A 24,368-nucleotide genomic window follows, 5' to 3' on the forward strand; every position below is an offset into this window, starting at 1 on the left:
ACACACAAGCAACTGGATTACTCTTGAATAGAAGAGTACTAATTTTATTTAGTGACAGAGAGAACGCATACTTAAATAATCCTGCTTTCTTAGTTGCTGAGTTATATTTGAATGATGTTCACTTATAGAGAATGGCTTTTTATTTTCATTGCAAAAGCAATATTACCATTTTGTGCGGTTCCACAAAGTACACTTGCATTATCTATTAGTTAAATAATTGGTGAATTCATCCTCGTTTTATATAACCTCTTCAAATGAGTTGATAAATGATTTAGAATTGGATCCTCCTAATAATGTCCACATTTTGGAATTTATTTTAAAATCTGAAACCTTAATGCCTTAAGTTAGCTTCCAGAGTAGTTCAGATTTATTTGAAGTTGTTCAATTGATACTGTACTAATAAAAGGAAATAATAAAACAATAGCAAAGGGAAGGAAAAAAGAAAATACAGCTTTGACATGAAAAAGTTACAAGCAAAAAAGTGTGAAAATACCTTGAACCTATCTTTTTCTCAGCAAATGGCCTTGAATTCATTTTACTTTTATTATAGTACTGGCCTGGAGGCAAAGTATATTTGAGTGTTACAACAAAGAGGGTGCTATATGGAGGAATTTTTTTAATAATGAAATACAACATATGTGTAAACCATGCGACCTTGTAACAGGAAACTTTATAAGAAGGGTAGACTGTGCTTAACTTTTCCACAATTCTGCAAGAATGAATTTTATTAGGTGTTAGTCAGAAAAAAATTATCAGCTGAGTTTTATGCTGTGAGGTTAAATGATTCTTACGACTATGTTTAAATACAGCAGCAATATACATTTGGATTTTGATTTATTGGCTAGTTCTGTTAAGTAGCAGAATGTTTAACTGTTACCTTCCTGTTAAATGGCTTCTGGTTAAGGACAGCTTATTTGAAAGGCTTGGTCTTTGTGAGTTTTTCACCAAATAGATCTGCTGATGACTACTTCTGAATGGTTTCTCAGGTAGCTTTGGAAACCTGTTACTGTTGTTTTTTTAAATAATGGAGTTAGAACCTCTTCTAAATTGAACATGTGAATGGAAAAATATTGGAAAATGTTCTCTGAATCTCTCACTATCCATTTCCTTTCCCCTTCCTCAACTGTTCTTAATAGTAATGAGTAAGATCAAGGCCTAACTGAAGCAAAAACTCCCGTTGCCTTCAGTATGCCAGAACTTTGCTTCAGTTACAGATTGCTAGATGTATCACTTAATCTGCATTTCATTTAAACAAAGCACTATACAATGAAGTAAAGCAAATTGCAGAAATGTGTAACTTTGGGAGCAGTTGTGTAGGTAAGTGAAAGACTTGTTTATCAAAACTTAGATAGATTTTATATGATGCTTTTTCTAATTTCTTTTGTTGAAGTATGGCACCCAAATGTGTGCAGTCATTGTGTGCTGGTAGTATAAAATGTTTTGTATCTTGCATGTGGGGTTATGGCTTCTGCAGTACTCCTGCCAAGAATCAGCGAGTGCCAAGCAGAACAGTAATTACCTCATATGTTTTTAATAGCACATGTATATTAGTAATGACCCAATCTTGCATTTGTCTTTTTGGTGACATATTGTTGACTCATATTTAATTCATCATCCTACTGTAATCCTCAGATTCTTCTTCTTAGTGCTATTGCCTGCCATTCTCTGGCTTCCTGTGAGACAATTGTCTGAGATCATATCAGATGTTTTACTTAAGTTTAGAGATGCTGTCTTTAAAGTTTAGAAATGCAGTGTATATTATTACCCTGTCTAATACATAGTTTGGCATGGTGAATCTTCTGTTACTTCAAACCTATGTACATCTTTATTATTTACATATGTACTTTCTTACCAAATGTTCCAGCATTTCATGTGGATGCATTTGTCTATCAGACTTGTTTGCTGCCCCATTTTTTTTTAATCCAAAAGAATGAAGTTTTAGTTTCTATTTAGTCTCTTTTGTCTTCTCAAAGGGTCTTTCAGAAATGTGTTTATGTAGCTTTTGTTTTTTTTTCTAGTGTTCACCTGTGACTATTCCATCCATTACAAAAAATTCTCTAACCTATAGAAAGTTATTTGGAAGGTCACCAAACCCTTGGTAGTTGCTTTTCCTAGAGGAGTGAAATGTATCTTGTACAGGCTATGATGCTTTCTACTAACTGCGCTTTGGGTTATTAGGTTTGGTGCAAATAGTTCATATTAGAAATCACTCTACTCATCATTCGAGAGATATTTTCTCGGAGAATGTAAGTAGTGGTGAGTAGGTTCTGAGAGAAAAGAATGCAAAGCAAAGACAGCGAATACAGTTTGCCTGTATCAAAAGTGAGAGGGAACAGATTAGCAAGAGGAGATAAAAACCAGTGGAAGTGTGACAAGGTAATTTTACTTCAGATTCATGAGGAGAATTCTAATTTTGTGGTATCCAGTTGGTGCTGATCATGGTCTCAGCTTGTTATAGTCCTTGTTGATAGTTTTATCATTGGGAAACATGGACAGCTGTGCATATGCAGATGAATAGGATTTTGAAAAGTGTCATCAAATAACTAGAAATTCAAGAAGCTGGAAAAAATGAAAATTTTTGGTAGACTTCATTTTATGTACTTGTCCTGTGTAGGACTGCTATGTCTTTCATTGGGTGGTAATGCAGGCTTTGGTCAGCGAGACTTGAGCTTACGTGATGAGTCATATTTCTTCCTAAGTAGCACAGCGTCTGCCTACTGGAAGTTTTAAGGGCTGGTGCTGTACAATGCTGGCCCTTCAAGTGGCAAAGTTTTAAAGTTTTAGGGGAAACTGGAGAATTCTGAGGGTTTTAAAAAAAAAAAGCCATCCAGCACCAAAAAAGCTTAGCAGCCCCCTCAAAATGTTGAGTTATTGGATTCAAAATTATTTTTTTACACTATTAACCTGTAACTTCACCATGCATTGCTGTGGTTGTCTGCTCTACTGGCCCTTGTGTAAGGTCAGATCAGATGAGAGTGTTCATGACTTAAATAATGCTGCAGCCTTGCTAAGTTTTTGCATTTCTTTAATGTGACTGAGTCTCATTATGAGCATGGTTTAATAAAGATAAACATGAATAACTCACCCAAATGTATTTGGTGACTATAGTGAATAAAAAGGAAAAAGAGGGATTAGAGCAGAAATAAAATGTATGCAGCTGCTTTTTAGCATGATGGTTGATTGGAATGAAAATGTCATCTTGCTTCTCTGCAAAAGTATGAAAATAATATTTTGCAAGGTTAGTGGCAAAGTAGTAAGATCATTTGAGTATTTGCAGCGTCCTTCCAATAGTCTTGAAATACAAGACTACAAATTGTTGCTGCTTGATAAATATGTGGTGTCTTGTCTCAGATTGCCAAAAAGGAAACCAATAAGGATGGTGATTTTTTTGACAGAGATGTAATTCACTGACTCATTCGACCACAAAGTAAGAGTTAGTCCTTTCTGTATGTTGGTTACTAGCCTAGGATGTATAGACAAATAATCTGAATGTGAAAAGTGGCTGCATTTTATTGGTGTTTTTGAGGATATCTAGTCAAGCTGTTTATAATTCTAATGGGATATTTGAAACTTCTTGAAAAGGTGTAGGTGTTCCACCTAAGATGCTGTAAAGTAAGCTTCCAGTTTTGCATTGTAAGCTTCAGACTGTTAGACTTTGCTATAAACTATTTTTAATGAGTTCCTTGGATGTGACTTCAGTTATTCTGGAGATCATTCTTCAGCAAATATTTTCAAGATTCTCTATCTCAAAAATCAGTGAAGAATCTAAGTGCTTGGGAATCATGGAGTTTCTTACTCTAAAGAAATGGAAATGGAGAAGTAGGAAAAACAACGAGGGATTTCACTGGGCTTTAACAGCCGGATTTTGTTATTCTGTTCGGTTGTAAGTTTGCAGGTCTGTCAAATGGAATTTGAAAGATGGTAGATTTATTGTATGATGGTGACTTAAGATCCTACTGATAACTTTTGAAAGTACGTAAAATATTACAAAGCAGGGCTTATATTCAACTTCAACTGAACTCAATGAAAGGTCTGCTACTGATTTGTGATTCATTAAAAACATCTATGTGCCTTAAGTACTCAGTCAAAGGCTATTGATTTGGAAGGGCAACTGCTGGCACTACTTGTCTTTATTTTGTTTTGATTTGTGAGACATGCTAGTTTAGTAAGATGTTTTATAATGTTTATGTAATGTATGATAGGTGTATAACTTCACATGAGGGCAGCTTGACATTGGAAATGTTCACAGACTAGAATTTCTCCTACCTACTTTAGAAAAAGCCTATGTCAGTATTGTAACGCCTCTGTGAATGCAGGGTTTTCAGAGAAGATTTTTGCAGTTGCCAGGGCTTGGAAAGTAGTCACTCAACAAGTTCAGGCAAAAAATTGATTTTAAGGAAAAAGAATGCTACCATTTTTTAACGAATCATCATTGTTCAGGCTATATCTATGCATACAGCCATTCTCCGATCCACTGCTAATGTTATTTTTCAAGACCCACTCTAATTATACTGTCTATAAATAATCTGCTCTATTTAAAAAATAGCAACTTTGTGTGATACTGCTTTCACAGCTGCCTGAACATTTTTCCTGAGACTACTGCAGTAGATAGAAAGAACCACTTTTGAATGTGGGGAAAATTATTTGCTTAATACGATGGTTGTAATAAATATTTAGTACTATAATCTGTTTAGGGGAGGAGACTTTACCTCCTATGTCAACACAATGCCAAACACCATGTTTCTTTCGGTAGGAACTTCTGTGTGCTGGTGGTTGCAGTTATGATACTTTCACATCTTTATTCTTCATGTCAGTCTTTTCTGTGCTCCTTTGAACCATACTAGTGTTTTTCCTAAGGGTCTTTCCACCACCTCAGGTCAAAATGAGGCTTAAAGGGATGATTCCCAAGTTGTGTAATTTAACTGTGTCATCTTCTGTGGTAAGAGCTGGATCAAGAATAATAGTGTTTCACAGGTCTCCAAAGGATTCATTGTGTGAGTGAGGGCTGATTGGCCTTTAGAGCTTCTTTAATAGTTCAAGATTCCCTTTCCATCTAAAATCCTCCTCATGCTTTATGGCAGGCAGAAATCTGCAAGATCTTACATAGAGAGGATATGGTATGATGGCAGAGAGAAGCAAAAAGAATTCTTTTCTTGTGGCAGCTCTGGCTGGATGCTTCACTGGGTCTTGACCAGGGAGGCTTCTTACAGAGTGAGCATCTCTTGTGTAGGGACTTGTGAACAGGTTTTATGCAATAATTTAATATCTGGAAGGGGTTAGAAAATAGTTCAAGCTAACATCAGTAGAAAAAGGATTTAGTGTTTTCCTTAAACACTTTTCTTAGTTTCTCTTAAACTCCTATCCCCTTATCATTTTTATTTTCTTCCTGTTGGAGTGATTTTTTCAATTCCAGCAGAAAAGCACTTTTCTCAGCTGGAACATATGTACACTTCGTGCATCGTTTGGGATGGGTACTTGCATTAGCACTGAGTGATGCAGGGCATTTTTCCTTTTCCTCTATATCTGCGTTCAGGGTATTGCACTGCCTTGGCGGTGCTGTCAGATCCTCTGGCCTACAATGAATGGCTGCTGCTGAAGTCCTGAACTTTGATCCCTTCTGTGGCAACGCAATAAGCAGCCACCAGACCACCAAGCTAGTCAATTCAGAGTTCTTTCTGAAGGTATGCTGCTTTGGGTTAGGGAAGTAACCAAAGACTTGCCTTTTACTAGGCTTACGTTGTTTTAAGAACTGCCCGACATTTTCAGATGGCTTTTCCATTAGTCAGAAGTGATTCCTGAAGTGCTTTTCTCACAGTTGACCCAGATCTGTTTTGCTTCAGGAGCAACCCTCAGCGGCAAGCTGAATTCTCCAAAATGGGTTTGAACTGGAGGAGACTTAGCTCTCTATGCTGGGAGAAATTTTGGGGTGCAAATTTCAATGATGAAGGAAAAAGAAAACATATTTGCTTGTTACAGGTCAGGACAGTAATTTCTGTTCCAGTGTGTGGGAATACAGTTTGTGTGTATCACTTCACTGGTCAATGGACTGTGGATTTAACTTTCCTTTTGTCAAATTAGGAAGATATTTCCCATGTATCATTAAAGGGCTCTTTGGTTCCAGGATGTCTTATAAATGCCAGTTTATCATTGTGTTTTATTTCATTGATGCTTCCTTCCACATGAGGCTTTTGACTGAAGCTTTTAATTACCATTGAAGGCAGTAAAGTTATCTCTGCTGACGTGTCCCAAAAATCTGTAGCTTTATGAAGCTTTTTCTGATTTCTAATTTATCCCATTTGATACTGCCATTTTCATTGCATGATTTCACATGGTGCTCAGGCCTTGTGATTACATAATGTACTTTTTATGAAAATGATTTGGTGCCAGAGGGGAGGCTCAGAGTAGAGGAAATCATTAACATGCAAAAAACTTGAGCTCCAAAACAGCTTTAATTAGAAACTTATTTCAAAGAGTTACCACCTGCCTCTCATTTTGGCTTTGCATTAGCTCTAAAAATACATTGTGGTTTAAAAGTATGACGTAAATGTATTCGTATCATGCTAGAATAACAAAACTACAAAACAACAGTAGCTGGACTTGTGCTTAAAAGTAACACTTTCTGGCTGAGGGACATTCCTCTTGAGGCACAAGCTGCTGAAACTATGTAGAGTACACTAAGTGATTCCATCTGATCTGCAGAAAACACTATGGGTTATATTTTCACTTTATAAATATGTCACTGGCAAAGCCAACTGGCTGCAATAAGCTTTTCTGAAACGGACATTTCTGGCTGCGTTTTTGGAAGACCGCGTTTCTTAAAGTGAAACATAAAAACTCCATTCACTAGCTGCACATTAGAAACAAATGGCCAAAGGAAATAAGATGACCTATAAAAAGCTGGGAAATAATTAAAGAAAATAAAATTGTATGTGAACTTATGCTTTACATGTAATAGCTTGGATAATTGCAGTTTGGTTCACTAGTACAAGCTAGTTAAAATCCAAATGTGAAAATTAGTAAGAACAAAACAAATATGATGAATAAAGTGAAATGATCCTGCGCTCTTAAAGGTAAAAAGAGTGATTACTGAGTCAGTCTTAGGAGCCTGCTGTATATTTATTTCTTCAGACAGTATGGATCAGTACTGCAGTATGCTTGGAGATCATTGGAGTGCTCTAGAGAACTTGTCGTGTTTTGTCATTCAATCACATCACTCCTGTTAGAAGAGGAGATTTTAACAGTTATATTTTTGTGATTAGGGATTATGAATGTTGAAGGTTAATATTTCAATGTCTGATATGACATGTAGCTTCATATATACTGCAGAAGGTGCTATAGCTTTTCTATTCATCGTTTTCATGATGTAATGAAATCGGTAAGAATAAGATTAATATTCATAATATACATGAGAGCAGAAGCTATTGCTACTTATTACTTAAGCAGTAACACATCAACACCTCTACTGACCTTTGCTTTTTTTCTGTGATTTGAATTGCGATATGTCTACTAGATTACCACTACATATCAATGATATCTGAAGAATAGAAATTAACAACTAAATTGTGTATTTTAGAGAAGCTTAAACCCTGAAGGTTGTGGTCAGAAGCTGTCTAAAAGATAGCTTTCTCACTGCCATCAGAATAAGCAGAAAGACCTGAAATATAATTCTACTACAAAATACATAAGATTTCTGTGTTAGTAAGGGCATTCACTTTACAGTTAAATGTCTTTTATTCTTTTGATATATCAAGCAATATTTAGAACTTCTCAAAACAGTAAAGCAGGAGCATGGCAAAAATTTAAACATAATTACTGTTATAATTTTTGGTGACAAATTATTTTATGCACAATTTAATTTTTTTCCCTGGTTTTATCTATATGCTTCTAAGGGAGAAAAGGTGAAAAATAAGAAACCTTAAGAAACGAAGTACAAATGTGTTCTACTACTGTGTAATTAAAAAATGTTTTTGAAGCTGATATCTGTAATCTTTTGTTGTCAGGTTTTGAGTACCAGGGAGCTCCATTGAAACTAGATGTTGAAAGTTAAAGTTGTGGAAATAGGGTAGACACCTGCAGAATTTTCTCTGTAGAACACTGCTGATGGTAGGGAAATTCATAGCAAACTGTGGAAGGAAAGTTGAAGGCTCTTTATATCCAGGCTTATAGGGTTGTATTCTTGATAAAGGTGTAAAATAAAAGTGGAACTGAACAGTTAGCTAATGTAAAGTGGTGAGGGGGTTTTCAGTATGCCTTTGCATGCTGAATGCGAGCATACATGATTTTGAGGTAACAGATATAGAATAACCACGGTCACAGGGGCACCTGGATAAAGAAGCACTATTTTCTTGCAAGCCAAATAAAAATGCCCCTAGTTATTTCTAGTAGCCAATAACTATACTTTAATATAACTATACCTAAGAGGCTTTGGTGGCAGTCAGTGAGCTAGCACCTTTTACTAGTTATCAGTGTTTGTACAAGTTTCTCAGAGTACTTCTACTGGTTACTCATAATTTTATACAGCTGGCTAACATACTTTTTTCTAGACTGTATCAGCAGGGTGATGATAATGTCAGCAACTGCTGGGGAGTGGAGGCTGGGTATTGTTAACATCGATAGCATACAAGTGCAAAACATCTGAAGTTTCTCTAATGGTTTACACTGTTTGCTGTGGATGAAATCCTGTGAAATTTCACAGCCTAGAGGAACAGGTATCTACCATAGTGCCTTGGAGTAGGTCAGAGATGAAAGATAGAATGCCTTCTTTGAATGCCTTGTTTGAATGATTCTTCTTTTGACTTTGTCTGGTCTAATCCCACTTCCCAAGCAGTTTCAGCTAGAAGTTGCCCCAGATTGTGTTGAGTTGTGTTTTGAATATGTCCATGGAAGGACGCTCCACAGCCTTTCTGGACAATGGGTTCTTGTTTGACATTAGCAATTAAAAAAAAACCCAAACAACCAAACTAACTTTTTTATGTTCAGATAGAATTTCATGTGACACAGTTTGTTCTTGTTGACACTTGTCCGGTAACTGGGTGCCACAGAGAAGAGTCTGTCTCCCTGTTGTTAATTTTCTCCCAGTTAGGTATTTATGCACATTGGTGAGATTCCCCTGAGCCATCTCTTCTCCAGGGTGAACAGCACCAGCTCTCTAGCTTCTCATCTGAAAGATACACCAATTCCTTAACCATCTTTGTGGCCCTTTGCTGGACTTGCTGCGGTATGTCCCTGTTTTTTTTTCTTTTGTACTGGTGAGCCCAGAACTGGACCCAGTACTCTGGATGATGCCTTACCAATGCTGAATAGAGGGGAAGGGTTGCTTCTTTCAACTTGCTGGTGACACTCTTCCTAATGCAGCCTGGGATGCTGTTGCCACCTTTGCTGCAAGGGCGAATTGCTGGCTCATGGTACAATTTGTCCAAGAGGACCCCAGGTCTTTCTCTGCAGAGTCTTTTTCCAGCTGGTCAGCCCCCAGCATGTACTGATGCCTGTGGTTATTCTTTCCTGGGGCAGGACTTTGCATTTCCATTTGAACTTCATGATATTCCTGTTTGCCTACTTCTTGAGCCTGTTGAGGTCACTCTGAATAGCAGCATACATACTGAACCTGGCAGTTTAACCAGTCTTCAGTCCAGTTTATTGTCCACTTACGTAGTCTGGACTTCATCAGCTTGTGTATGGGGATGTTACGGGAGACAGCACCTTAAGTCTTCCTCAAGTCAAAGTAAATGGCATCCACTGATCTCGTGTCATCCACTAAGCTAGTCACCTCTTGGTAGAAGGCACTTAGGTTAGTTAAGTATGATTTCACTTTTGTAGATCCATGCTGACTACTCCTGATTAACTTCTTGTCCTTTATGTGTCTGGAAATGGTTTCCATGAGCATTAGTTGCTCCATTACTTTCCCAGGGTCTGAGGTGAGGTTGACTTTGCTGATCCCTGGATCTTCCTACTTGTCCTTCTGAAGATAGTGACATTTGCTTTCTTTCAGTCTTTAGGGATCTCTTCTGATTGCTGTGACCTTCCAAAGATGAGTGGTGTTGCAATGACATCTGCCAACACCCTCAGCATTTGCGGGTGCATCACATCAGTCCTATGAACTTAAGTTTACTTTGTTTAAATATTCCCTAACCAGATTCCCTTCCACTGAGGGTAAGTTTTCCTTTGCTTAGAGCTTCCCTTTGGTCTCAGGGACCAGTCTTACTAGTAAAGATGAAGGCAAAAAACCCATCAAGCTCCTTGACTATTCTGTGCCCTTTGTCACTATGGCCCCTGCACCAATTTCTCTAGTCTTTGTTTGGATGTCTGTGTATTTGTAGAATCCTTTTTTTATTGCCCTCCCCATCCCTTGCCAGATTCAACTTAGCTGAGCTATATTGCTTTCCTAACCCCATCCCTGAATGTTTATAGAGTATCTCTGTATTCCTCCTAGGTCACCTGCCCCTGCTTCCACCTTTTCTACACTTTATGTCAGTGTAGTCAGGAGCTCCTTGTTAATCCTTGTAGGTGTCTTGCTCCCTGACTTTTCTTGACTCCCTGCTTGTAGAGATAGACTGTTCTTGAACTTGGAGGTGATCCTTGAATATTCAACCAGCTCTCTTGGACCCCTTTTCTCTCCGGGGCCATATCCCAGTAGATTCCTCTAGGCAGATCCCTGAAGAGGCTGAAGTCTGCTCTGCTGAAGTCTAGGGCTGTGGTCTTGTTTTATGCCCTGCTCATTCTTCTTATGCTCCTGAACTTATTCTGATCATCCCCTTGACCATCTCATAGTCACTGTAGCCAAGGCTGAACCCCAACCTTCATATCCTTCCTTGCCTTTAAGTATCAGGTCCGGCAGAGCACCTCTGTCCTGTTTGGGTCACCACTCACCTGAGTTGGGAAGTCTTTGTCAATGTGTTACAGAAATCTCCTAGATTTCTTGTGCCCTGCTGTTGGCCTTCTTACTGATATCAGCATGGTTCAAGACCCCCATGAGGACCAGAGCCACCAAATGTGAGGCTTCTGCCAGTTGCTGAAGAGTGCCTCATCTACGTCATCTTGATCAGGTGGCCTATGGCAGACACACATATTGGTCTGCTTGCTAATTCCGACCCATAAGTTCTTGGCTGGCTCCTCACCTGTCCCCAGGCAGAACTCCATGCATTCTGGGTGCTTTCTTGCTTAAAAGGGCAACTCTCGATCACCATCCTAGCCTGCCCTTATTAAGGGGTCTGAATGCATCTATTTCAGTGTTCCAGTCGTGTGAGCTAGCCCACTGTGTCTCTGTGATCCTAACAAGCTTGCAGCCCTATAACTGCACACGGACTTTCGGTTACTCCTGTTTTTCCTCACACTGTGTGCATTACTGTAGAGGTATTTCAGAGAGGCACTCAAAAAGGTCATGAGAGCTTTCTCTATAAGGCTGCTGTCCCATGGGCAGTTTCCTTCTTGGATTCCTGCGCTTGAGCTGATTCCACTTCTGCCCTGTTTTGTCCATTGCTGTGTCCCTTTGGTTCACATCCTGCTGGGGCCCTTTGCTTGCCTACCCCATCTACCACTCCCTCCCTTGATGTAAAATCTCTCCCTCCCCTGTCATTCCTAGTTTAAAGTACTTCTTACTGAGTTGGCAAGCCTGTTGGCAAAGATAGTTTTGCTGGATTTGAGTCAGGGGATCCTGTCTCTTCCAAACAGCTGACAGTCCTCAGAGAGGGTCATGTGGTCATAAAACCAAGCTCTGTTGAGGATACCTGCTGTGCAACTAGTTGTTGGCCCACAAGATATATCCAGTCTTCTGATGCCCTTCCCTTTCCTCAGCAGGATTAAGGAGGAAAAACCACCTGGGCCCTCATGCTGTTAACAATCACCCCCAGAGCCTTGCCATGCTTGATACTTTCCAGGTCACCCCAGCAGTTGCTAAGCTTGTATGGAGTTACTTATGTGGGGTGATGATTCACTCATCTGAAACTTTTTTAAAAATTACAAATTTAGGATGGTGTCCTACTATCAGCTTAACAGCCGTCAGGTAAGTACTGGATCTGGCTTGGGAGTGGGGAGGAACTATATGACCTGAGCAAGGGGAGCTGGAGGCCCAGAGGGAAGGAGGTGAGGAGGACTGCTCCTGCCAGCAGAAGAGGAGCATCAGATTGCTTTTGCTCATTTGTCTACTCACAGCCTTAGTGTGCTTCAAGCGATACTCTTTGAACTTGTATTGTTGTTACAATTCTTTTATGAATACAAGCTTTTTCATTTTATTTACACTAATAACAGTTGATAGTGTCAACTGTTAGTGATGAAAAGCAGGATATTCAGAATTGTAGGAACCTTCAATATTAAATAACTTTCAAATTCACATCTGCATCTTGCTTTATTTTTTAATTGAAACATATGAAGTAGTTATTTATAGATCACTCTCACTAATTCCTGAATCGTATGTTAGTAAAGTCATTGCAGTGTTCTTGGCTAGTACTTCAGAGATTCGGTATAAGCAGCAAACCAAATGTTCATTCTGACTATGATCAGTAGTTGCTGTAATCTCTTGAATACCACATGTTTCAGCTGCAGAATGTCAGCTACAAGTTATGAATAAATCAAACAGTTTTGAAGTCTGTCCTACAAAGAATATTTAAGAAGGTAAATGATTCTTAAAGACCTAATAAAGCAACTTTATACAAACAATTTCAGGGGAAATGTACTAGTTATGCACATTTAAGAGGTGTGTATATATGCACATCTAATGTGTTTTGTATACTGTAGAATGTTTCTAATTTTGTAAACAATAAATTCTAAGATTGAACAGAAGCCCTAGACCCTGCTTTATAATTTTAAAAGTCTGTTTAGAAAATCCGAGGAAAATCATATCTCTAAAACAATTGGTCTGTTTAGAAAATGCTTTTGGAGATCTATGTCAAACTCATAATTCTCTCAAAACGATTGCATTTAGTCACAGGAAACAATTCTTCATTGACTTTTGCTGTTAACAGAGGTAAAGAGTTTACATTTCCTAGAAGGATGTATGACTTTAATCTCCACGTAAGAGGGGAAATATTTAAGATGTTTCAAGTTTCCAGCTTCCAGCGTAGTGGTACAAACTTCAGAATGTTATAGATTAAACTTTTGAGCCTTAAGTCATCAAATTAAGGTTGCTCATGACAAGTGGTCACTGGTTTAATGAGCTGCTATAAAAATGATATATTTAAATTTTCTCACTTGCAGTAGTAGAAGAAAACCAGAGATATATTGGTTTGACTTTCAGTAACAGGCAAAATCTCAGTCTGGCTACTTTCGAGCAGTACTTTAATGACTTCCATGTTGAATCGGTTTTGTATAACATATTGGTTTATTAGTACAGATTCCAACAATTTTCAGCTGAGGAAGATGAGCTTTGATTGTTTCTCTGCCAAGCTTCTTTTCAAAGACACCAAGGATTCTTGATTATTCGATTCTCTCATGTTTAAGGAATAAGGGATTTTTCTAATGTTGAATAAAATTATTTTCTATATTTTCATTTATGAATTTGCCAATTGGAAATGCTATTCCTACCTTGCTAAAGCAAAATTTAGGTGTTTGATATTGTCAGTTAATGTTATCCCTCAAAATGTATGTACTTGGAGAGCTACGAAGATGATCAGGGGATTGGAGCATCTGCTTTATGAGGAAAGGCTGAAAGACTTGGGTTTGTTTAGTCTGGAGGAGAAGACTGAGGGGGGATTTCATCAATACCTATAAATATCTAAAGGCTGGGTGTTGACGATGGGACTAGGCTTTTTTCAATAGTGCTCAACGACAGGACAAGGGGCAATGGGCACGAGTTGGAACACAGGAAGTTCCACCTGAATATGAGGAAAAACTTCTTTCCTGTGAGGGTGATGAAGCAGCGGAACAGGCTGCCCAGGGAGGTTGTGGAGTCTCCTTCCCTGGAGACATTCAAAACCCACCTGGTTTGGTTCCTGTGCCCCCTGCTCTAGGTGTGCCTGCTCAATCAGGGGTGTTGGACAAGATGATCTCCAGGCGTCCCTTCCAACCCCTACCATTCTGTGATTTAGGAGATGTCAGACAGACAAACCCAGCAGAACTCTATTAAATAAGAATGACTTTTAAGGCTTGCAGGAAAGGTCTTATGTAAAACATAAGGGAGGAAAAAGGTGTTGTGATTACGTGATTGAAATGCCATCAGTGTTCCTGAAATGACGCTGTTGAAATTTTTTTTGCAGTTTTATCTGGATAAACATTGGTGGGAAGGGTTTGAAGTATTTTGACTTTTTCACTAGAGGCTGACATTCAACTTTGCCTCTACCAAATGAACAACATGAATTACACTTTCAAATATCCTTCCTATTAAATGGTTGATATTTGCAACAGGGTTTATAGAACACATAGTGAATCATGTGCAGCATCTGGAAAGAAAGATAGGAGAATTTGTTTTTTAGACAATGGGAAAATCTGAAAAAGGGATGAGAGAGGGCAAGTGGGAAGGACCCAGCTGCTTTACCTTTCGTTTTTTTTTTCTGTTCTTACCTTAAGCCACATTTTTTAATGTATGATTTAATCACAGGGACAAATAACATGATATACTGCAGACCTATTACACTGTATTTTTAAGTAGTTAAAGTTTCTGTGAAGAACCACAGTGGAGATGAAAAATGTTTTGCATTCTACATTTGTTGCTTTTTCAGATATTGAATATCTCTTTGACCTTTGTTACCTTTATCTAAGTGTAAGAATGAAGTTTTAGTCTATTTTTGTTTTGTTTCACCTTCCTATGTTAGAAAACAGTTCTTAAAGAACTGTGGATGGAGCTTAGTGAGGAGAATTTGTTTCGGTCCTCAATGCATATAGAATAATTCCTGAGACACAATGGAGTATTTTAATGGAGGTGAAGACATTTTGAATTACAAGTATTTCATGTTGTGTTTGCAAGATGCGAGCTTATATTTGAATTCAGGAGAGATACTTTTATCAACTTCAGAAGGTGTTAGTCTTACTGGTATAGCTCTCTTTGAATGCATGCAAAATACCATTTGTTTGAATGTTTCCCTTGCATATGAAATGCAAACAGCATAATCAGCTATTGATCTCAGCAGTCTTTTAAATGAGACTCAGAATTTAGATTGGTTTACTTGAAGCATGACAAGTCATGTCTCGAGGCTACTTAATAGTAGACGAGGCCTGAATTGATTTACTCAAAGATGACTCTTTAAATTTGATTTTTTTTTGTCTTTTTGGTAACACTGAGTAGGCCTGTTTTGATTTTTCTTTGAAGACAAAGTGTGAATGCAAGGTGTGGAAAACGTACCATTGTATTATTTTCACAACAATACATATTTGTAGGACTTTCTGCTATGTTGCTTATGTAGACTTGAAAAAGTAGAGTAGGTTATTTTTTTAAACCACAATTGTTTCTGCTGGTAAGGTGTGGAGTCATTTAAGAATCAGAATAATTTGGGGTTTTGGGAGTATTGAATAATTTTCTTAAACTGAAATTGTAATAGTTATATCTTTAGAAATTTTGGCTTGAAATAAAATATCTAACACTTTCTTGCTCTCAGTATTTCCTGAATGTTAATCCTCCCAAAATCTAGTTTGTTTATCTTAGTAAGTAAGCTTTTATTAGGTTGGAATATTTAGTGTTCTTCCTCATAGTAAACACTCATGTAAATTAAAATGAATCTTGTTTTTGTTAGGATTACTTACGAGTACAATTTTAATTTAGTTACAACTTTAGAATTAAAACTATAACATTTTTCTGTTTCCTTTGTATTTCTTTCTTTTGCTTTCTTTAGGTCGAGATTTGATATGCATACAGTCCATGGATGGGATGCTCATGTTGTTTGAACAGGAAAGCTATGCTTTTGGTCGTTTTTTACCTGGTTTTCTTCTGCCTGGTCCTTTGACTTACAGCTCTCGGACAGATTCTTTCATTACAGTGTCATCTTGTCGACAGGTTGAGAGTTACAAGTATGTGTTCATGTTCAGTAATTATAGTTTAGTATGTAAACAAATTAAAAGTACCCATGTCTAATTTTTATTGCCTTTACTAATATTGTATCCCAAAGGAGGTGATAGGTAGTTGCAGGAAAGAAGAAGAAAAAATGTTGGGTGATTACTGTCTCTGTACAGTAATAAAAGAAAGCATACTGTGTGTCCTGAGGACTTCATGGGCCCGTTTTATTTGTATAAATGTGTTAAGCTTACTGGTTTATCAAGGCACATCATGTTGTCCTGCAAGTGTCAGGTTTTTCCTTGCTTCAGTTCAGTGTAATCTGTGCTTTCAGTGTTGTCTGCACTATACTGCTTCAGCAACATGTTTCTTCCAGTTGTTTCAACGGTACTTTTATTTTGATGCAAATAAATGTTTGATGAATGTGTTCAGTTTTCACAAGAGATTTGAGACAGGGCTTTGGCTTTTGTGATCACAGGATCATCTCAAAGGAATGAGGGTTGGTGGGGAGACCTGACAAAGTGGCAGAGGAGGCTGGTTTAATCTCCTTGATTGCTAGATGGAGGAATAGGTGCTAAATCCAGCATGTAAGTGATGGTACAGGGTATAAGGGTCAAGTGCACAAAGGGAGATGCTTTCATAATACCTTAGAGGAAGTGGGATGAGTGAGGGCCCATGTTACATATTGTGTATTTACAAACACATACAGCCTTGGCAGTGAAGAGGAGGAATTAGAAGTTTTGTGTGCAGTTAGAGATGTGACAGGGTAGCTTGCATGACTAAGGTGCTGTAATTGATGACTCCAGTCTCTTCAGGAAGAAAAGACAGACAAGGGGGATTTGTATTCACCATTGAGGAGCAGCTTGAATACATGGGGCTGTCTTACAGAATAACTATGCTGAGAATTTATCAAGCATCCATCTGTTTAGAATCAGATGGCTGCTTGAGGAAGGGGACATTGTGGTGAATGTCTGCTATGAAGCCTTCTTATTTAAAAAGTTTCCCAATTGCAGACCCTTGTCCTCATGGAGGACTAACGTCTGTTGGGAGGGCAACGTAATGAACTTCAGCAACGTGGAAGGTTTCTGAGGTGCATTAGGGAAGACGTTTTTGATGTGGGTGCTAGACAACCTGGCTAGGGAAGATGCTTTGCTAAATCCCCAATTCAGGAGAAAGAAATTTTTTGAGAAATAATAGTCAGCATCTGCTGTTGAGTGTTGCAGACATTGGCTGCAGTGACTGTGCGATGATATAGATTAAGATCCTGAGAGAAGTGAGGAAGATAAGCAGTGGAATAAAGACTGTAGATTTAAGAGAACAGACTTGGGTTTTTTCAAGGAACTGTTAGGCAGGATCATGTGATAGGCAGCCCTGAAGGGCAAAAGTGCTCGGGAGAGCTGGTGAATCTTCATAGATAACCTTCTCAAAGACCAAGAACAATCCATTTCAATGTTCAAGAAAATAAGAAGTAGCAGAAGGCAGCTTGACTGGGCAGATAGCTCCTGACTGAGTTCAAGTGGAAAAAAGGAAATGTATGAAATGGAAGTTAAAATAGACCGCTATGGAGGAATATAAAACACCATGAGGGCATGTAGGGGATGGGATGGAGAAGATATAAGATTGGTTAAATCTACTGGCAGAGCGGTCTGAAGGACAAGGACTTCTACAGATACCTCAGATGTAAGAAGGTAGATCCAGGAAATTGACCCACTACTGCACAGATTGGGCAGCTTCAACAAAGGTGTGAGAAGACTAAGGAACTTAATGCTTGCTTTGACTCACTATTTCTCCATTAAAACTGACAAGGTCTGCTCTTAGGCTTTTTGAATCTCTGTGCCTAGCAGTAAATCAGGGTGATGTGTTGTTTGGGACAGAGCTATTACTGATGATAAAAAACAAGCACACACTTAAAAGATGTATGAAAAAGTGGCAGAGGTGTCAGGCTTACAGAGTAGTTGTTCACAGTTCTAACTAGCAGCCAAAGATGAATGATATTCCTCAGGAGCTGATACTGGAGTCAGTATTTAACATCTTCATTCTGGACAATAGGACAGAATGCATGTCCTGCAATTCAGGGATGATGCCAAATTGTAGGAAGTGGCTAATATAAAGAGGATAGGGCTACCATTCAGAGGAATCTCATCAAGCTGGAGGAGTGGGCTGACAAGTACCTTTAAGGATTTTTTCAGAGGTAATCACATCAAAGAAAATAAGAATTCCACCTTTTATAGATTATGCCTTGGGAACATAATCTGGGGAATGTTAACACAATGCTTTGTCACACTACCCTGCTCTATCACCTGAATTTCTCAAGCAATACTCTTTTTATTATGCTGCTTAAGCTTGATCAGATGGTTTTTAAATTCTGTGATATTTCATGAGCAGGTTATAGACACCATGTATTGTTTTCTTAATATGGGAGAAGATATGTGTGTTGTAAGTAAAAGTAATTTAACAGAATTTTTTTGGTAAGAAATAGAATAGGGTTTATTAATGTTGGTAAGTAATAAAGAAATATTTTTATTTAAAATGAATATCTCGTGTTTTCATTACACTTAGATTCTTTTACAATAAAAGTAGCTAAAATTTTTCTTTGGTCTGTCACTGATTGACAAATGTGCTGTCTTTATTGTAGGAAGGTGTAGTTTTAAAGGAATTCTTCACTTGGAATCTGGTTATTGGTCTTTAGTGCCAAGTGTAAAGACACTGTGGTACTAATCTCTAGTGTGTGTCTGAACTATTAGACATTAGAATAGAGTTAAATAATCCTTCTAAAGTGAAAGAAGTAGACGTGGTAAGGATAGAAGATGTTATTTTTATGGTTGTATTAAACATGTTTTTTTTCTTATTACAGTAAATGAAAAATATAGCAGTTCTAGCTAGTGTTTTTAGCAGAACAAGTTGCCAAATTTCAAATTATCCATCTTCCTATAGCTTTTACAGACCAATGCCTTCATTTGAAAGCAGTATTTCCTGTATTGATTCTAGAATAATTCAAGATCTAAAAGCAAAAATCCTCTTATTTAAATGATTATATACTTGATGTGATAGCTGATTTGAAAGTTTGTGTTGGTTATTTTTGGCTTCAGTTTTTTGTTGTAAAAGACTTGTATGTAGGTAGTTGATACTTAAACATCAGTATGTATTGCTCTTCAATGAGAGTTTGGTTTGAAAACTATGTATTAGTTCCTGATTAGTTACTAAAATGATAGTGTGCTAGCCAAGACTATCAATAAAATGTGGTGAAAAGAGAAAATTTTTGTTAGGTCAGAATCTGCAATCTTTCTTGTGAATGTGTTAAACTGGAAAAGGGAAGTGAGTTTGTTCCTACAGAGGACATTTAGTACATGATAATTGTACTAAAAGCGCCTTATTTAGTATTTTTAAATAGGTCATAGCATTCACCTTAAGCAATTAAAATTCTTACTGCAAGTACATAGTTTGCTTCTGTAAGTAAAATAATTCTAGAAACTAAAATCCTTTAGTAGCGAGCACCACAATACATGTGTCTGAAATGTGAAGGCAGCTGATGTAATCATTTTAAATCTGTAACTTCAACAATATACAAAAATATCTACTTTTATTTGTTAGACTTGAGTAGGAACATTCAGAATTGTATTGGTTGGCTTAGGAGCTGATGGTACTCCAGGACTTGGAGAGTTCAATGCTATCTTTTGGATGAGTTCTTTGCTGTGGGTTTTTTTTGTTGTTAATTTCACTTTTGTAGGAAACTTGTATTTTACAGATTACCTAATGTGCATACATTGGAAACGGTAGTTCAATAAGTTAGGACACCAGCAAAAATTCAGGAGAGAAGTAGTTACAGAAGAGCCAATGAGGACACAGTTCAAACACTGAGTATTGCATAGGTGTAAATGCGGGCAGATGGAAGTAGTGGTTGGTTGGAGCTTACAAAGTAATAAAAAATCCCCCAAACCCACAAACTTCCCATCTTTTGCTAGTTGTGCCACCTACTGGTGCCAGTTTACTGTTACCTCTTGGGTTGGAACCACTTAGTTTACTTAATGGATGTGCTTAAGCGTGTAACTATTAGAGCAGGTTGTATTTCAGCATAGTTTGGGAGGCTTTTTAGAGCTTAAAAAGAGCAAAAAAGGTTTTTTTTGTTCGAATCCTAATTTCACAATTTGAAGATATGTTGGTTTCTTGCTTCAGTCATCTTTGTGGTCTAGATTTCTATCTTCTAGGTAGAAATTTGAATTGTTGAATTTATTTTAATACCAGATAAAATCTGAATAGAAATGCTAATTTATGCTTTTATGCTTAGCTGTTATCTTAGTGATATTTATTTTAACATCTTTGCTGACAATAGATGTCTTGCAGTAGGCTTTCTAACAGTCCTTTTAGACTGTGATTTTACTGTGTATGGGTACTCATGATAATTATATTTTTTTACTTAATGTAAGGGTATTAACTACAAAGATATATATATTTACTTTTTTAAACTTCCTATAACAGATACCAAGTGCTGGCATTTGCGACAGATGCTGATGAAAGACAAGAAACAGAACAGCAAAAACTTAGTTCTGGAAAAAGGCTTGCGGTAAAACCTGTTTATTTTATATAACCTGTACGGTGCACTGCATACATGTTAAAAGACCAGTGCTAAGTAACGAATGGAAACATTGCCTGCTGACAGAGGACCTGGTCCAATTGCCATTAAAGGCAATGGAAAGACTCCAGTAGACTTCTATTAAGATTTCTTTGGGCCTCAGTTGTTTAAGGTTGGTCCTTAAAACTCGCTCTTGTTCTAAGCAGAAGAAAAAAGAGAACCGTGTACTGAAAATAACTATTTCTAAGGCAGACTTTGTAATACAGAACCTAAAATGTAGTAAAATAGATAAATAAGTACACCTGAAATAGTGCTCAAGTTTTAAATTTAAAAGTCTATTTGTGGCTTTGCATTGGACTTACAAAATTAATGTAATTCTACTTGGGGAATTCTTTGTACTTAGAGAAAACTTAACAGTGAAAAATGTTTCCACTAATAGTCAATATCCTGAACTCTTTGTCAAAAACCTGTGGATTCAATAGTCTTCAGGAGGTCCCTGTGACTAAGTTGTCTAATATTTAAGCTGCCTCCTCATAAGAAGAGAATTTCATTCCCTGTGGTTCTGCAGTAGAATTGCTTGTCTGCTAAACATACTGTGTAAAATGCTAGTTTCAGCATATTTCAGGTATGACAGTAAAATATTGGGGAAGCATCTATCTTCCTTCTAGTGGCTAATAGTAGAATTTTTTCAAACTGTAAGTCAGTCGGAATCCTACATTTTGATTTAGGAGAAGACAACATAGTTTTTAAATAAGAAATTTGGAAGCTTTGTCAGATATGCTGCAAATGAAATACATTCTTTTAATCTAAAATGAGAGGCATACATGGAGATGAATGTAATAAGCCTGGCTTTTTACGATGGCACTTCCAGCTTCATATATCAGATATACCAGTATGTTTACTAACAAGTTCTATATTCTTTAAGCAAAATGATTGATGCTGTTCATATAGGAAGTGCAGACAGTTGAACTTCAATTTTTTTTTTTACTTCAGGAATTCTTAATTTCTGTTTAACCAGCTTGACAGCAGTCAAAAGCCATTTTTGCATGTGTGAATTGGTTGAAATTTCTAAGAGGAGTTGAAATAACAAACCAATGAAATGTGTCAATAAGCAATAGTATTGTTTTAAGATGTAAGGATATAGGCAAGGCAGGATTTTTAAGTAGTTGCTTGTTATATCAATGTATGTAGTTAGAAAAGTAGACAAGCTACCATATACACAAACATTATTCAGATTGGAGAGTGTACATTAGTGACTGCAAGCATGAATATTGGCTTACACACCTAAAACTTTGTCTATTTTTCCATTTACATGTATTGGTAGACTAAGTTATCACCTCTTGCTCTCTAACCTTGCCCTTAATATCTGAAGGACATTTACAGAGGCAGATTTAAATGATTCTAATACTCTGTTAAAGTATAAAGCATTTTCATTTTGAATGCGATGTGTATTTTAAAATCTAAATATACTTAAGTGAACTGCATAGCCATCAATTCATGACTATTTAAAAAAGTGGGTGATGTTTTTGCTGCTTTAGTCACAGTAAGGAAAGTCACCAACTGCCTTGAAAATAAGAGGATAACTAACATTTTCTTGTTCAAAAAAAGACCTTGATTTTGTTTTGCTATATTAATGATATTCATGTAACTTCATGAGTTCTAAGCCTTCTCAATAAGTTTTGTCTGTAATATGCAGCTGTCAACTGATCTCTGGAGCATGTTTTTTTCTTTTGAAGGTGGATTGGGTTTTAAACATCGGAGAGCAAGCACTGGATATATGCGTTGTCTCCTTCAATCAAGCAGTTTCTTCTGTTTTTGTGCTTGGTGAGAGAAACTTCTTTTGCCTTAAGGATAATGGGCAAATTCGGTTCATGAAAAAGCTTGACTACAGTCCGAGTTGCTTCATTCCTTATTGTTCAGGTTTGTAAAAGGAAAATTCAACTTAACTTTTACAGCTAACAATTTTTTTTTCTGACTGACTACATATATCTTTCTGAATAAAATGTTGATTTGTGGAAAATCTGTGGATTATGGAGCTTTCTTCTTGGATGAAGCAGATTTATTTTCAATTTTTACTTAGTGTGAGGTGCATAATTATTAGAATCTAAATAGATATATTCTCTTCGCCAAATTGAGGTACTTGTCTAGTATTTGAGTAAATTTGCATAGGCTCCCAAACATGGAAGAATGAGAGATTTTTTTGATGAGTAAACTAGTATTTGACCTTTCGTCATTTATGGAGAGTTAAAAAAATTCTAATAATGTTTACTGTTAGGAGATGAAACTAACATATTATATTGTATGGAAGCAACTTGGTTGGTTCCCACTATGGAGCTACAGATTCTTAATACCTATTCTGTATTAAAGTTTCAAAAACTATCTGATAAGTTTTTGCCTCCATGTCTTATTTTAGACTTAAAGTATCATTTTAGATGTGAACATTGTTAAGATAACTTTTTACACTTTCTGGTTTATACTATACTATTAATAAAACCTATAAATGCATACCCTTGTAGTCAGTATTCACAGGTCAATGAATTAATGAAGAGTATAAGTAGCTGATATTTAACCAATGTGTATTTTGTCATATCTATCCAGGCATGCTAATGTGGCAATTATGAGTCTTTTTAGTCATGTTTTAAATTACCAAACGTGGCTGGCTAGAACCTTGGAAGGTTGTTGCTTGTGTTGTGTAGTATGCAACTGAAATTAGTATCCATAATTAATCACATATATCCTTGATTATTGCCATTGTAACTTTCATAACTTTTGACACTTTATGCTAAATTCATTTTAAGCTATTATTTCATATAAATTAAAAGAAAAAATGGTGTAATGATGTTAAGCCTCAATGAAAAGTACTTGCTTTTGAAAATCTTTCATCCTAAAAGTGGTTTTATATCTTTAACAGTGAAAGAAGGAACAATAAACACTCTAGTTGGAAACCATAGTAAAATGCTGAATGTTTACCAAGATGTTACACTGAAGTGGGCCACTCAACTCCCCCACGTTCCTGTATCAGTAAAAGTAGCAAATTTACAGTAAGTAACTTGTTAAAGTTTACTTTTTTCAGATTCATTTCCTGCTGTGAAATTTGCTTTTAGATCCTAACAAACAGTTCTGAGGTATGTAACAAATAAGGTGACTTGTAAAAGGAGAATTCAAAGTAGTTTTTCTTTGTTTTATAAAATACTCATTAATGGGCATACTCTTAATTCTAGAAGAATACTAGAAATGCTGTACTGTGCTTTAGATATTAAATTTTTCTTGAGCGAAGGTAGAACCTGGGGTGTCATACCTCCAGTGGAGTAGTTTCTTTAAAAGAATGAAAAGTGAAGCTTTGCAGTCTGGTAAGATCCTTCCCTGAGACAGGAAGATAGGGAATCTCACTGCAAATCTGTTCTTCATTAAGCATTTAAAAGCATATGAATTCCAGGGATGATCTGTTGGAACAGATTATTCAACTCCAATGTTAAACTGGGAAATCAAGGAACTGTTTAAATTGCTCAGGATTGCACTGCAACAGACCAAAACTTTTTGTAGAATACACATAAGACAGGTCAGGGAAAAACTGGTTGGATGTGGGATTGAGTGTAGAGAAAATATTATATACTGATAAGTTCTGTTTAGTCTGTCACTGAAATAAGCAAACTACAGAAAAATTCAACTAGTGTTTTTACAATCCAGTTTATGCCTGTACTGTGTGCCACCAGAGCTGTGGTAGATGCTGGCTGCCGAGTGCCTGTGACCATACGGGGTGCAGTAGGAGTATCCTTGTCAGGTAGATTATTTCTGCTCTCCAGCAGACTTGTGGCTGCTGTGCCCACATACACTGGATTGTTGAATGCTTGATCATAAGTTGTGTGTTTTATCTCATAACAGATG

At 37.0% G+C, this 24,368-nt stretch overlaps 1 protein-coding gene across 4 annotated transcripts in view; it reads left to right on the top strand.

The window, feature by feature from the left end:
- The window catches only part of BBS9 (Bardet-Biedl syndrome 9), a 312,074-nt gene that overhangs the window by 17,835 nt on the left and 269,871 nt on the right, over positions 1 to 24,368 (top strand). For all 4 annotated transcript variants that reach the window (XR_010371645.1, XM_064443921.1, XM_064443920.1 and 1 more), the window contains exons 6-9: positions 15,756 to 15,930; positions 20,390 to 20,474; positions 22,220 to 22,403; positions 23,395 to 23,524. Coding sequence is in view for 3 of the 4 variants with exons in the window: in XM_064443921.1 (XP_064299991.1) it covers positions 15,756 to 15,930; positions 20,390 to 20,474; positions 22,220 to 22,403; positions 23,395 to 23,524 (574 nt within the window). In the remaining variant the exon portion in view is untranslated. The remainder of the gene's footprint in view (positions 1 to 15,755; positions 15,931 to 20,389; positions 20,475 to 22,219; positions 22,404 to 23,394; positions 23,525 to 24,368) is intronic.

This window comes from Phalacrocorax carbo, chromosome 2, assembly GCF_963921805.1.
Source record: "Phalacrocorax carbo chromosome 2, bPhaCar2.1, whole genome shotgun sequence".
Classification (NCBI taxonomy): Eukaryota; Metazoa; Chordata; class Aves; order Suliformes; family Phalacrocoracidae; genus Phalacrocorax; species Phalacrocorax carbo.